Source organism: Procambarus clarkii, unplaced genomic scaffold (genome assembly GCF_040958095.1).
Source record: "Procambarus clarkii isolate CNS0578487 unplaced genomic scaffold, FALCON_Pclarkii_2.0 HiC_scaffold_116, whole genome shotgun sequence".
Lineage (NCBI taxonomy): Eukaryota > Metazoa > Arthropoda > Malacostraca > Decapoda > Cambaridae > Procambarus > Procambarus clarkii.
This window is the reverse complement of record NW_027189149.1, coordinates 1,105,086-1,120,618: the sequence shown is the minus strand read 5'-3', so window position 1 is coordinate 1,120,618 and position 15,533 is coordinate 1,105,086. Positions and strand designations below refer to the sequence as shown.

Genomic DNA, 15,533 nt, shown 5'->3' with positions numbered 1-15,533 from the left:
AACTCTAAATCAACGGGTTTACTGTGATCGAGAACCTAACTATAATAGTTACCCATTGTTGGCATGCTCTTCTCTTTTTTTACGAAATTACTTACTCACTCTCCCTTGTGAGTGTGGAGTGGTGTGTATATCACTCGGAATTCCTTAGTCGGCTTTGACAGCGAAATTATATTCACACACACATCAAGATCAGACGTTTATCTACTTAATTTACCATTGCTGCAATGTACCAATGCGTAATAAAGACGAAATTCGACTTGAGATGGAGGGAGGTGTTGCTTTGGCGTGGTCTTACACGGCAACTCAACGATCGTTTGCCACTTCCACGCTTGCCAGCCGGCCAGCCACTAGCCTCAAAGTGAATTCTAGTGTCTTGATTAGCTTTACAATCCATCATTTACCTCAATACACACTAACAATGTGTATTTATATACTTCAATCGAGCATTCGATGCACATATTCACCTGTAATATATACGTCAACGAAACCCAGAACCCACCCAAGTTCAAGCGCACCTGCACTCTCACCCCTCTCCATTTGAATGCTAGTTTCCTAATTAGATTTCAAATGATTCATTCACCTCTCTAAACGCCACCACCGTCCGTATATTTACATATTTTATTTAGGCAATGTATGCAGGCACACATTCATTCATTCATTCATTCATTCATTCATTCATTCATTCATTCATTCATTCATTCATTCATTCATTCATTCATTCACGTAAAATAACGAATAAAATTGATATAGAATCTACTATAATTTGCAAAGCGACCAACCACCAAATGTCATTGTGAAAGCTAGTTTCGTAATTAGCTTTGCAATACTTCATTTACCTCCCTAAACACCAACAATGAGTGAGTATTTGTATACTCGGTAAAAGCGATGGATGGATTTCGTACACATTCACATATATTAAGCAATGAATTTGCAATAGTACCTACAGTACTCAGACTTCTCGAATTACTTACATCTTGTTATATCTTAACTTTGTTGTTCACTCAACAACAGAGTCGTTTTCCAGGGAATCACGTTATGTTAGATGATGCATCGCCTCGCCTCGCATGGCATCGAATCGCATGTCATTGCATCGCATCGCATTGAACTGCATGGTATTGAATCACAAGGCATTGAATGGCATGGCATGGCATGGCATGGCATGGCATGGCATGGCATGGCATGGCATGGCATGGCATGGCATCGCGTCACGTCACGTCACGTCTCTAGTCTCTCGTCTCTCGTGTAGTACAAAGTACAAAGTGTAGTATCTGTTCTTATCAGCTTTATATCTGATACGATCCCCATGTGGGATCCTTGATATTAAACTGATTTTTTGCAACATGGCGAAGTGCTAGGAGCTTGCTCCACCTTTGCCGCGGATCGGCCCGGTATTGCAGTACCTCTGGGATCGGTCCACTCCCTTCGGGGAGACCAAAAACAACCCTATCAACTAGTCAAAATCAAGTAGGAGACGATGATGTTAATTGGTTATGTACATTAATGAATCGTGTTAATTTGATTTGCAGTAATTACTTCACACTAGCCAGCATCGTATGAGGAAAAAACCTTGGAACGAGCAGCAGAAGTGAGTCGTCAGTCGAGTCCGGGTTTGATGGGTCGAAGCTGAACAACTGGAACGAGTTAGAAGGAAGGAAGGAAGGAAGGAAGGAAGGAAGGAAGGAAGGAAGGAAGGAAGGAAGGAAGGAAGGAAGGAAGGAAGGAAGGAAGGAAGGAAGGAAGGAGGAGAAAGAAGGAGAGTGAGGTGAGTAATATCATTTAATAACTTTAGATTAAAGATTATGTGCGAGCAGCAAATACGATGGATGGTCGGTCTGGAAGGAAAGAAGTTGATTTTATGAATGGGGGGTTGCCAGTTAGTGCAATATTAATTGATTTTGTTTGTTTTCTGAGATAGGTTATATAGGGTGAAGTTTTTGTCTATTTATATAAGTGTGGAAACTGGTTTAGGTAGCTTAGTGGTTGGTTATGAAAAGGCTAGTAGAGATGGGTTAAATAGTGTTAAGCTTGTGTTTGCGTTTAGTGGAGAACTGGATTTGGTATTTAAATGGCATCTAATATGACGTGGTCATTGTGCAAATAAACTCTAAATCAACGGGTTTACTGTGATCGAGAACCTAACTATAATAGTTACCCATTGTTGGCATGCTCTTCTCTTTTTTTACGAAATTACTTACTCACTCTCCCTTGTGAGTGTGGAGTGGTGTGTATATCACTCGGAATTCCTTAGTCGGCTTTGACAGCGAAATTATATTCACACACACATCAAGATCAGACGTTTATCTACTTAATTTACCATTGCTGCAATGTACCAATGCGTAATAAAGACGAAATTCGACTTGAGATGGAGGGAGGTGTTGCTTTGGCGTGGTCTTACACGGCAACTCAACGATCGTTTGCCACTTCCACGCTTGCCAGCCGGCCAGCCACTAGCCTCAAAGTGAATTCTAGTGTCTTGATTAGCTTTACAATCCATCATTTACCTCAATACACACTAACAATGTGTATTTATATACTTCAATCGAGCATTCGATGCACATATTCACCTGTAATATATACGTCAACGAAACCCAGAACCCACCCAAGTTCAAGCGCACCTGCACTCTCACCCCTCTCCATTTGAATGCTAGTTTCCTAATTAGATTTCAAATGATTCATTCACCTCTCTAAACGCCACCACCGTCCGTATATTTACATATTTTATTTAGGCAATGTATGCAGGCACACATTCATTCATTCATTCATTCATTCATTCATTCATTCATTCATTCATTCATTCATTCATTCATTCATTCATTCATTCATTCATTCACGTAAAATAACGAATAAAATTGATATAGAATCTACTATAATTTGCAAAGCGACCAACCACCAAATGTCATTGTGAAAGCTAGTTTCGTAATTAGCTTTGCAATACTTCATTTACCTCCCTAAACACCAACAATGAGTGAGTATTTGTATACTCGGTAAAAGCGATGGATGGATTTCGTACACATTCACATATATTAAGCAATGAATTTGCAATAGTACCTACAGTACTCAGACTTCTCGAATTACTTACATCTTGTTATATCTTAACTTTGTTGTTCACTCAACAACAGAGTCGTTTTCCAGGGAATCACGTTATGTTAGATGATGCATCGCCTCGCCTCGCATGGCATCGAATCGCATGTCATTGCATCGCATCGCATTGAACTGCATGGTATTGAATCACAAGGCATTGAATGGCATGGCATGGCATGGCATGGCATGGCATGGCATGGCATGGCATGGCATGGCATGGCATGGCATCGCGTCACGTCACGTCACGTCTCTAGTCTCTCGTCTCTCGTGTAGTACAAAGTACAAAGTGTAGTATCTGTTCTTATCAGCTTTATATCTGATACGATCCCCATGTGGGATCCTTGATATTAAACTGATTTTTTGCAACATGGCGAAGTGCTAGGAGCTTGCTCCACCTTTGCCGCGGATCGGCCCGGTATTGCAGTACCTCTGGGATCGGTCCACTCCCTTCGGGGAGACCAAAAACAACCCTATCAACTAGTCAAAATCAAGTAGGAGACGATGATGTTAATTGGTTATGTACATTAATGAATCGTGTTAATTTGATTTGCAGTAATTACTTCACACTAGCCAGCATCGTATGAGGAAAAAACCTTGGAACGAGCAGCAGAAGTGAGTCGTCAGTCGAGTCCGGGTTTGATGGGTCGAAGCTGAACAACTGGAACGAGTTAGAAGGAAGGAAGGAAGGAAGGAAGGAAGGAAGGAAGGAAGGAAGGAAGGAAGGAAGGAAGGAAGGAAGGAAGGAAGGAAGGAAGGAAGGAAGGAGGAGAAAGAAGGAGAGTGAGGTGAGTAATATCATTTAATAACTTTAGATTAAAGATTATGTGCGAGCAGCAAATACGATGGATGGTCGGTCTGGAAGGAAAGAAGTTGATTTTATGAATGGGGGGTTGCCAGTTAGTGCAATATTAATTGATTTTGTTTGTTTTCTGAGATAGGTTATATAGGGTGAAGTTTTTGTCTATTTATATAAGTGTGGAAACTGGTTTAGGTAGCTTAGTGGTTGGTTATGAAAAGGCTAGTAGAGATGGGTTAAATAGTGTTAAGCTTGTGTTTGCGTTTAGTGGAGAACTGGATTTGGTATTTAAATGGCATCTAATATGACGTGGTCATTGTGCAAATAAACTCTAAATCAACGGGTTTACTGTGATCGAGAACCTAACTATAATAGTTACCCATTGTTGGCATGCTCTTCTCTTTTTTTACGAAATTACTTACTCACTCTCCCTTGTGAGTGTGGAGTGGTGTGTATATCACTCGGAATTCCTTAGTCGGCTTTGACAGCGAAATTATATTCACACACACATCAAGATCAGACGTTTATCTACTTAATTTACCATTGCTGCAATGTACCAATGCGTAATAAAGACGAAATTCGACTTGAGATGGAGGGAGGTGTTGCTTTGGCGTGGTCTTACACGGCAACTCAACGATCGTTTGCCACTTCCACGCTTGCCAGCCGGCCAGCCACTAGCCTCAAAGTGAATTCTAGTGTCTTGATTAGCTTTACAATCCATCATTTACCTCAATACACACTAACAATGTGTATTTATATACTTCAATCGAGCATTCGATGCACATATTCACCTGTAATATATACGTCAACGAAACCCAGAACCCACCCAAGTTCAAGCGCACCTGCACTCTCACCCCTCTCCATTTGAATGCTAGTTTCCTAATTAGATTTCAAATGATTCATTCACCTCTCTAAACGCCACCACCGTCCGTATATTTACATATTTTATTTAGGCAATGTATGCAGGCACACATTCATTCATTCATTCATTCATTCATTCATTCATTCATTCATTCATTCATTCATTCATTCATTCATTCATTCATTCATTCATTCACGTAAAATAACGAATAAAATTGATATAGAATCTACTATAATTTGCAAAGCGACCAACCACCAAATGTCATTGTGAAAGCTAGTTTCGTAATTAGCTTTGCAATACTTCATTTACCTCCCTAAACACCAACAATGAGTGAGTATTTGTATACTCGGTAAAAGCGATGGATGGATTTCGTACACATTCACATATATTAAGCAATGAATTTGCAATAGTACCTACAGTACTCAGACTTCTCGAATTACTTACATCTTGTTATATCTTAACTTTGTTGTTCACTCAACAACAGAGTCGTTTTCCAGGGAATCACGTTATGTTAGATGATGCATCGCCTCGCCTCGCATGGCATCGAATCGCATGTCATTGCATCGCATCGCATTGAACTGCATGGTATTGAATCACAAGGCATTGAATGGCATGGCATGGCATGGCATGGCATGGCATGGCATGGCATGGCATGGCATGGCATGGCATGGCATCGCGTCACGTCACGTCACGTCTCTAGTCTCTCGTCTCTCGTGTAGTACAAAGTACAAAGTGTAGTATCTGTTCTTATCAGCTTTATATCTGATACGATCCCCATGTGGGATCCTTGATATTAAACTGATTTTTTGCAACATGGCGAAGTGCTAGGAGCTTGCTCCACCTTTGCCGCGGATCGGCCCGGTATTGCAGTACCTCTGGGATCGGTCCACTCCCTTCGGGGAGACCAAAAACAACCCTATCAACTAGTCAAAATCAAGTAGGAGACGATGATGTTAATTGGTTATGTACATTAATGAATCGTGTTAATTTGATTTGCAGTAATTACTTCACACTAGCCAGCATCGTATGAGGAAAAAACCTTGGAACGAGCAGCAGAAGTGAGTCGTCAGTCGAGTCCGGGTTTGATGGGTCGAAGCTGAACAACTGGAACGAGTTAGAAGGAAGGAAGGAAGGAAGGAAGGAAGGAAGGAAGGAAGGAAGGAAGGAAGGAAGGAAGGAAGGAAGGAAGGAAGGAAGGAAGGAAGGAAGGAGGAGAAAGAAGGAGAGTGAGGTGAGTAATATCATTTAATAACTTTAGATTAAAGATTATGTGCGAGCAGCAAATACGATGGATGGTCGGTCTGGAAGGAAAGAAGTTGATTTTATGAATGGGGGGTTGCCAGTTAGTGCAATATTAATTGATTTTGTTTGTTTTCTGAGATAGGTTATATAGGGTGAAGTTTTTGTCTATTTATATAAGTGTGGAAACTGGTTTAGGTAGCTTAGTGGTTGGTTATGAAAAGGCTAGTAGAGATGGGTTAAATAGTGTTAAGCTTGTGTTTGCGTTTAGTGGAGAACTGGATTTGGTATTTAAATGGCATCTAATATGACGTGGTCATTGTGCAAATAAACTCTAAATCAACGGGTTTACTGTGATCGAGAACCTAACTATAATAGTTACCCATTGTTGGCATGCTCTTCTCTTTTTTTACGAAATTACTTACTCACTCTCCCTTGTGAGTGTGGAGTGGTGTGTATATCACTCGGAATTCCTTAGTCGGCTTTGACAGCGAAATTATATTCACACACACATCAAGATCAGACGTTTATCTACTTAATTTACCATTGCTGCAATGTACCAATGCGTAATAAAGACGAAATTCGACTTGAGATGGAGGGAGGTGTTGCTTTGGCGTGGTCTTACACGGCAACTCAACGATCGTTTGCCACTTCCACGCTTGCCAGCCGGCCAGCCACTAGCCTCAAAGTGAATTCTAGTGTCTTGATTAGCTTTACAATCCATCATTTACCTCAATACACACTAACAATGTGTATTTATATACTTCAATCGAGCATTCGATGCACATATTCACCTGTAATATATACGTCAACGAAACCCAGAACCCACCCAAGTTCAAGCGCACCTGCACTCTCACCCCTCTCCATTTGAATGCTAGTTTCCTAATTAGATTTCAAATGATTCATTCACCTCTCTAAACGCCACCACCGTCCGTATATTTACATATTTTATTTAGGCAATGTATGCAGGCACACATTCATTCATTCATTCATTCATTCATTCATTCATTCATTCATTCATTCATTCATTCATTCATTCATTCATTCATTCATTCATTCACGTAAAATAACGAATAAAATTGATATAGAATCTACTATAATTTGCAAAGCGACCAACCACCAAATGTCATTGTGAAAGCTAGTTTCGTAATTAGCTTTGCAATACTTCATTTACCTCCCTAAACACCAACAATGAGTGAGTATTTGTATACTCGGTAAAAGCGATGGATGGATTTCGTACACATTCACATATATTAAGCAATGAATTTGCAATAGTACCTACAGTACTCAGACTTCTCGAATTACTTACATCTTGTTATATCTTAACTTTGTTGTTCACTCAACAACAGAGTCGTTTTCCAGGGAATCACGTTATGTTAGATGATGCATCGCCTCGCCTCGCATGGCATCGAATCGCATGTCATTGCATCGCATCGCATTGAACTGCATGGTATTGAATCACAAGGCATTGAATGGCATGGCATGGCATGGCATGGCATGGCATGGCATGGCATGGCATGGCATGGCATGGCATGGCATCGCGTCACGTCACGTCACGTCTCTAGTCTCTCGTCTCTCGTGTAGTACAAAGTACAAAGTGTAGTATCTGTTCTTATCAGCTTTATATCTGATACGATCCCCATGTGGGATCCTTGATATTAAACTGATTTTTTGCAACATGGCGAAGTGCTAGGAGCTTGCTCCACCTTTGCCGCGGATCGGCCCGGTATTGCAGTACCTCTGGGATCGGTCCACTCCCTTCGGGGAGACCAAAAACAACCCTATCAACTAGTCAAAATCAAGTAGGAGACGATGATGTTAATTGGTTATGTACATTAATGAATCGTGTTAATTTGATTTGCAGTAATTACTTCACACTAGCCAGCATCGTATGAGGAAAAAACCTTGGAACGAGCAGCAGAAGTGAGTCGTCAGTCGAGTCCGGGTTTGATGGGTCGAAGCTGAACAACTGGAACGAGTTAGAAGGAAGGAAGGAAGGAAGGAAGGAAGGAAGGAAGGAAGGAAGGAAGGAAGGAAGGAAGGAAGGAAGGAAGGAAGGAAGGAAGGAAGGAAGGAAGGAGGAGAAAGAAGGAGAGTGAGGTGAGTAATATCATTTAATAACTTTAGATTAAAGATTATGTGCGAGCAGCAAATACGATGGATGGTCGGTCTGGAAGGAAAGAAGTTGATTTTATGAATGGGGGGTTGCCAGTTAGTGCAATATTAATTGATTTTGTTTGTTTTCTGAGATAGGTTATATAGGGTGAAGTTTTTGTCTATTTATATAAGTGTGGAAACTGGTTTAGGTAGCTTAGTGGTTGGTTATGAAAAGGCTAGTAGAGATGGGTTAAATAGTGTTAAGCTTGTGTTTGCGTTTAGTGGAGAACTGGATTTGGTATTTAAATGGCATCTAATATGACGTGGTCATTGTGCAAATAAACTCTAAATCAACGGGTTTACTGTGATCGAGAACCTAACTATAATAGTTACCCATTGTTGGCATGCTCTTCTCTTTTTTTACGAAATTACTTACTCACTCTCCCTTGTGAGTGTGGAGTGGTGTGTATATCACTCGGAATTCCTTAGTCGGCTTTGACAGCGAAATTATATTCACACACACATCAAGATCAGACGTTTATCTACTTAATTTACCATTGCTGCAATGTACCAATGCGTAATAAAGACGAAATTCGACTTGAGATGGAGGGAGGTGTTGCTTTGGCGTGGTCTTACACGGCAACTCAACGATCGTTTGCCACTTCCACGCTTGCCAGCCGGCCAGCCACTAGCCTCAAAGTGAATTCTAGTGTCTTGATTAGCTTTACAATCCATCATTTACCTCAATACACACTAACAATGTGTATTTATATACTTCAATCGAGCATTCGATGCACATATTCACCTGTAATATATACGTCAACGAAACCCAGAACCCACCCAAGTTCAAGCGCACCTGCACTCTCACCCCTCTCCATTTGAATGCTAGTTTCCTAATTAGATTTCAAATGATTCATTCACCTCTCTAAACGCCACCACCGTCCGTATATTTACATATTTTATTTAGGCAATGTATGCAGGCACACATTCATTCATTCATTCATTCATTCATTCATTCATTCATTCATTCATTCATTCATTCATTCATTCATTCATTCATTCATTCATTCACGTAAAATAACGAATAAAATTGATATAGAATCTACTATAATTTGCAAAGCGACCAACCACCAAATGTCATTGTGAAAGCTAGTTTCGTAATTAGCTTTGCAATACTTCATTTACCTCCCTAAACACCAACAATGAGTGAGTATTTGTATACTCGGTAAAAGCGATGGATGGATTTCGTACACATTCACATATATTAAGCAATGAATTTGCAATAGTACCTACAGTACTCAGACTTCTCGAATTACTTACATCTTGTTATATCTTAACTTTGTTGTTCACTCAACAACAGAGTCGTTTTCCAGGGAATCACGTTATGTTAGATGATGCATCGCCTCGCCTCGCATGGCATCGAATCGCATGTCATTGCATCGCATCGCATTGAACTGCATGGTATTGAATCACAAGGCATTGAATGGCATGGCATGGCATGGCATGGCATGGCATGGCATGGCATGGCATGGCATGGCATGGCATCGCGTCACGTCACGTCACGTCTCTAGTCTCTCGTCTCTCGTCTCTCGTCTCTCGTCTCTCGTCTCTCGTCTCTCGTCTCTCGTCTCTCGTCTCTCGCCTCTCGCCTCTCGCCTCTAGCCTCTAGCCTCTCGCCTCTCGCCTCTCGCCTCTCGCCTCTCGCCTCTCGCTTCTCGTCACCCAGCCCTGCCTCGCTTCGCCTCGTCTCCGGTTTATGAAAACGATGTATCAAGCAAAGTGTTAGATGTGAAAAAGTCGTGATATATATACAAAAATGTAATAGTTGGCGCGTAATAGTGCTGTTCGTTTTCTGTTATGGTATCAGAGAGAGAGAACGTCTCCTATTTATATTTGTTGACGAGCGTTGGCGATAACAGGCCCCTTGCACTTTTAATTCGTTATTGTACTTTTCAAAAGCTGTAGCTACCTTAAGACACATGACAAATGAAGGTTTATATATTAGAGTTAAGCGCTATACTCCCTGGCCAGGAGCGAATTCGTGAAACGCCACGCGAGTCTGTTTACCACTTTGCCGCCAGTTACATATTCACTACTCATGAACGAAACCATGTAATATCATGAATTTGCATATATATATAAATTCATTGATCAGGTAAGAAATAGTTAAAGCCTTTACTGTATGGCGTTTATATGTATGCTTGAATTCGAATATTACCCAACGATAATCACATGCCCTTTTGCAATTGAAACTCGCTACGTGGTTTCCAGCTGCAATTGTTGCCTGGTGTTGCAGAGCAACCATGCCTCCTATCGCTTCTCGGCCTATCGGCTTAGATCAAAGTGTAGTAATCAAGCCTCAAGTGGTTCAAAGGTACCCTGCTACGTCGTTATTAGTGCGCTGAGTCCACTGAAAGCGATAGTCATGTAGCTACAGGAGCTTGCTTTGCCACTGATTGGCTTGCTACACCCCTTGCGGGTTGGCATCCCAGGTCTGTTGAGCACAAGAGTAGCTGGCTGAACTCTTGTCTAGTGATGCACACTTAGTGTGCATTACTCACTTGCTTTTGCAGTGCTCACAGACCACCCCCGACCGACCTGCACCCCCCTCTCATCAGGCCATGTTCTCCTGTTGAGGGGCTCGGCGAGGCCGGCCCTGATACGTGGGACTTCCATGCTTTTTCCGAGTAAGATTGACCCCTACTGCGAGGATCCCGTTGCCACTCCTATATGCTGCCACTCCTATATCCAGCAACGGCCCTAACACACTGGACTTTATTGCTCGCTGAAATGAGCTGCCGCCCATTATAAGCAGCAAGCAGATGTCTTAGAAGAAAGAAGGAGATGCAAGCAGATGTCTTAGAAGAAAGAAGAAGATGTTGGAAGAAGAAGATGTCTTAGAAGAAAGAAAAAGATGTTGGAAGAAGAAGACTTCAGCAGCGATGACGACTTCAGGATTGACGACTTCATGAACTTCAGGAACTACAAATTCAGGAAAATTACAGATGAAGCTGACGCTTTCTTTGAGGGAACACAGCGCTCCACCATCGACCTGCCTGAGCCTACACCTCGAGTCCGAGACCGTGGACTCCAGCTCCAGGACCCACCTCCAGCCCCATTCCGCTTCAGGATCCCCCCAGACGATGCTGATGGCTTCTACAATGGAACGCAGCGCTCCCTCATCGACCTGCCTGAGCCTACCCCTCCAGTTCGAGACCCTAGACTCCAGCCTCAGCTCCAGGACCCGCCTCCAGCTCAATTCCGCTTCAGGAGCCTCCCAGATGATGCTGATGGCTTCTACAATGGAACACAGCGCTCCCTCATCGAATCACCAGAGCCTACACCCCGGGACCAAGTTCCTGGGCTCCAGCTCCAGGACCCGCCTCCAGTCAATGAGGAGTTCCAGCCACCGACGCTGCCTGCAGATGAAGAAGAAGAGTCCCAGCCACCGACACTGCCTGCAGATGAAGAAGAAGAGTTCCAGCCGCCGCCCCGAGTTGAGGAAGAGCTTCAGCCACTTAGGCTGTCTCCAGTTGGTGAAGAAACTGATGTAGAGATACAGTCATCGTTTCTGCCTGATGAAGAGAACCAGCCGCCAACGCCACCCAGGGCAGAAGATGGAAGTGTAGAAGAGCTTCAGTCCTTGGGCCCGCCTCCTCCCCAGCAAGACCCCCAACCAGCTACCCTCAGCCAGCAAATTGGAGAACTTATCAACCAGGGAAGGAACGACCGACTCGCCCCTGTAGCAGATGAAGAAGATGCAGATGGACAGACCCTTGTGCGACAACCCCAACGAGATGGAGAGGTGCTCATCACTTGGTTCCCCTTGCCCCCTTACTTCAGCTGCCCTGAGACGTTCTGCCACAAGAAGTATACAGGATGTGTATGGACAAGCAAGCAGCAGTCACTCACCCGCCACCTCCGAGAAATCCATACCCTACCAATAACCTCGACTATTCAGAAGTGTGCAGGTTGCTCTGAAACCTTAGGACTCCGCCCAACCAGACACAAATGCCAAGCATTACGACGATTCTTTGAAGGCAGACCCCAAGCAGAAGAAGAAGTTAGACACCATTTCCAGTGTCCCACATGTACTTCAAGCTTCACCACCAAAACAGGGCTCAACAACCATCGCAGAACCCACCGACAACAGGACGCAGTGGCCCGCCGACGACCCAGACCTAACTCCCCACCCAACCCACAGCCTGCCCAGTCCTCACCTTCCTCCTCCTCCTCCTCTCCTCGATCCTCACTCAACCCCCAGTCTACCCAGTCCTCACCTGCCCCCTCTCCTCATCCACCGCCCAGCCCACAGTCTGCCTACTCCACACCAGTCTCCTCTCCAGCCCATCCTGCACCTGACAACCCTCTAACCCAACACCACCTGTCTCAGCAACAAATCCCCCCCCATCCTTCCCCCTTACCCCCTCTCCCCCCTCTTAGCCCTATTCCAGAGCTTGGTGATGATGCCCCGCTGTCTCCAGCCTCCAACACTGACAACCAAGACCAGTCACAACCCCAAGAAGATGATGATGATGGTGGAGACGACGCCGGCGATGAAGAACAAGACCAACCCCAACAACAAGAGGAGAATGTTCCAGATGAAGCAGAGGAACATTGGTTATTAAAAGAATTCTCTGCGCCCCTGCACAATCTCCTCCACCACCCAGACTGGGACGCCTTCACCGAGCTTCTGCAGCAGATAACAACAACAATGCAGGAGCACTTCAAGATCCAAACTGATGGTAGTTCGACGACTTCAACTCCAATCGACGTCAACGACTGTGCTGCCATACAACGACTCTACAGAAGAAATCGGAGGAGGGCAATCAGATTGATCACGACAGGTGAAAGTGCCCGCTGCGCCATTCCCAAGGAACGAGTCGAGGAGCATTTTACCCGCACTCTTAGTGCACAAGACCCCCTCCAAAACCTGGACATCATCACTGCCATCCCTGAACCACCTGAAGACCGCACAGAAATGGACACAGGAGAGTTTCGGGAACGTGAAGTAGCAACAAGACTCTCCAGAACAGAAAACACTGCTCCAGGAGACGACAGACTTACATACAGCCACTGGAAGCGAGCAGACCCAGAATGCCGTGTCATCACAGCAATCTTCAACATCTGCTTGAGTCAACAGAGGATCCCAGAGGCCTGGAAGTCTTCCCGGACAGTGCTCATCCCCAAGCCAGGCGACCCAGACGACATCACGAACTGGAGACCCATTGCACTCTGCCGCACCATATACAAGTTGTATACTGGCTGCCTCTCATCAAGACTACGAAACTGGATCGTGGAGAACAAAGTGCTGTGCCCTGCCCAGAAAGGATTCATGCCGACCGACGGAGTTTTAGAGCATAACTTCGTCCTACAACACTACCTGGATGCAGCAAGAACAGGGCATGGCAATAAGGACATATACATCGCTTCCCTAGACATCACCAACGCCTTCGGCTCGGTCCCAACTGAGCTCATCTCTGCAGCACTCCGGAGGATGGGAGCTGGAGATGACTTCTTAGCAGTCATCAACAGCATCACCAATGGAAACACCACAAGGATCATGACAACTGGCGGCGAAACAGCAGAGATCCCAGCCAACTGTGGAGTCAGACAAGGATGCCCAATTAGTGGACTCCTCTTCAATATCGCCATAGAAGCTATCCTGAGGACTACAATCAACACAGGACTCGAAGCTGACCCTGACCTGAAACACCCCTGCCTGGCATATGCTGACGACATCACCCTGCTAGCCGGGACAGAAGAGAGGTTGCAAGCTCTACTGAACACAGTTGGAAGAGCCTGCCAAGCTGCAAACCTCACACTTAACCCGAACAAGTGCTACTCCATGCACTTGTCAGGACAGACACCAGTGGGTTTGAGAGAAACCCAGTTCCAGATCGCCGGAAGAAACATCCAGTATCGACTTGGGGGAGAACACTCCAAGTTCTTGGGACGCCCTGTCGGCTTCCAGCTGATGTCTGGAGACTCCTCAATTGACGAGTACATTGAACTTGGGAAGAAAGTTCTCATGAGCAAGTTGGCCCCATGGCAGAGACTCGACGCACTGAAGACATTTGTTTTCTCCTCGACAGTCTTTGCCATGAGGACTTGGCAGTTTAAGAAGACCGCTTGGACCAAACTGGACGACGCATTGAAACCCCACATCAAGAAGACCCTCTACCTACCAAGCCGCGCAGCCAACGGATACCTGTATGGCAGCACACGAGCAGGATCCTGTGGGATCCCTCTAGCAGCAGAAGACTCCGACCTATTCCTCATCGACACTGCATTCAAACTCCTAAACTCGCCAGATGTTGATACAAGGGATATCGCACGAGAAGACTGCCGCCTCGTAGTGGCCAAAAGAAGACAAGAAGAAGAAGAAGAAGTAACTCCTGAACATGTCTGCTCCTATCTCTCCAAGGCCGAACTACCTGGAAGATCCAGCACTATCCAAACCATCTGGTCTCGGGCAAGAGATGCCTCTGGAAGAATGGAAACGACATGGACAGCTGATGGAGAAAACATCTCCATAACCTGTGGTGACAAGACCTTGAAGGCTGCTGCAAGAAGAATTGTAGCCAGAACCATCAGAAATCATCACAGACAACTTCGTGACGCCCGCCTACACACCCTGCGAGACCAAGGAAAGGCGATGTGTGTAGTGTCTCAAGAAAAAGCCTCCTCCCACTTCATGAGAGAGGGGGAGTACACAACGTTTGCTGACTGGCGCTTCGTTCACCGAGCAAGGTTGAACTTGCTTCCCCTGAATGGAGCCACCCGACGACCAAACACCAACAAGAACTGCCGACGATGCGCCTGGCAAAATGAAACTTTGCCACATGTCATGTGTCACTGCATGACATACTCGGACGCCTACAGAAGACGCCACAACGCCTTGGTGGACAGGATCAAGACAGCCGCCTTGGGACGCCACTGGAAAGTGACAGCAGAAAACCAGCGAGTTCCAAGAGCAGACAGTGTTCTGAAGCCCGACCTCGTCATCGAGAAGGACAACGAACTACTGATCATAGATGTCACCTGCCCCTTCGAGAACACAGAAGCCGCCTTCACGGAAGCACGGACCGAAAAGGAGATGAAGTACGCCGACCTCGCCGCCGAGATGAGGGCCCTGCCGCGGTACAACAGAGTGACGGTCCACGCCTTCATCGTAGGACCCCTAGGATCGTACGACCCCCACAACGAGCGTCTGATGAAGAGACTGGCTTCGAAGAAGTACCTCGCGACCTTCAGGAAGCTGTGTGTGAGCGACGCCATCAGATGGTCGAGGATGCGGTACATCGAGCACATCACTGGAGCACGACAGTATGAATGATATGTATAATATGTATATTAGCTTGTATGTAAAATTTTGTATTGTATAAATGTTAGGCATAAAAATAATTCACACTATGTAACTTGCCTAAAAGCTCCTTTGTAAACCTTAGCTTTTGC

General features: G+C 44.8%; 1 protein-coding gene and 4 non-coding genes across 5 annotated transcripts; all 5 read left to right on the top strand.

The window, feature by feature from the left end:
- Positions 1-1,230: 1,230 nt before the first annotated feature.
- Positions 1,231-1,422, top strand: LOC138360720 (U2 spliceosomal RNA). The gene has a single exon (XR_011226609.1). It is a non-coding gene; the product is annotated as a U2 spliceosomal RNA (small nuclear RNA).
- A 1,916-nt stretch (positions 1,423-3,338) lies between these two features.
- Positions 3,339-3,530, top strand: LOC138360719 (U2 spliceosomal RNA). The gene has a single exon (XR_011226608.1). It is a non-coding gene; the product is annotated as a U2 spliceosomal RNA (small nuclear RNA).
- Positions 3,531-5,442: 1,912 nt separating this feature from the next.
- LOC138360718 (U2 spliceosomal RNA) lies at positions 5,443-5,634 on the top strand. Its single transcript, XR_011226607.1, has one exon. It is a non-coding gene; the product is annotated as a U2 spliceosomal RNA (small nuclear RNA).
- Positions 5,635-7,546: 1,912 nt separating this feature from the next.
- On the top strand, positions 7,547-7,738 carry LOC138360717 (U2 spliceosomal RNA). Its single transcript, XR_011226606.1, has one exon. It is a non-coding gene; the product is annotated as a U2 spliceosomal RNA (small nuclear RNA).
- A 3,251-nt stretch (positions 7,739-10,989) lies between these two features.
- On the top strand, positions 10,990-15,414 carry LOC138360627 (uncharacterized). Its single transcript, XM_069320318.1, has one exon. It carries the CDS (start codon positions 10,990-10,992, stop codon positions 15,412-15,414), a length of 4,425 nt encoding a protein of 1,474 aa, XP_069176419.1.
- Positions 15,415-15,533: the final 119 nt, after the last annotated feature.

Bases quoted from the DNA above. Each gene is read 5' to 3' on its own strand.
- LOC138360627 (XM_069320318.1), top strand. From the start codon at position 10,990: ATGTTGGAAGAAGAAGACTTCAGCAGCGATGACGACTTCAGGATTGAC.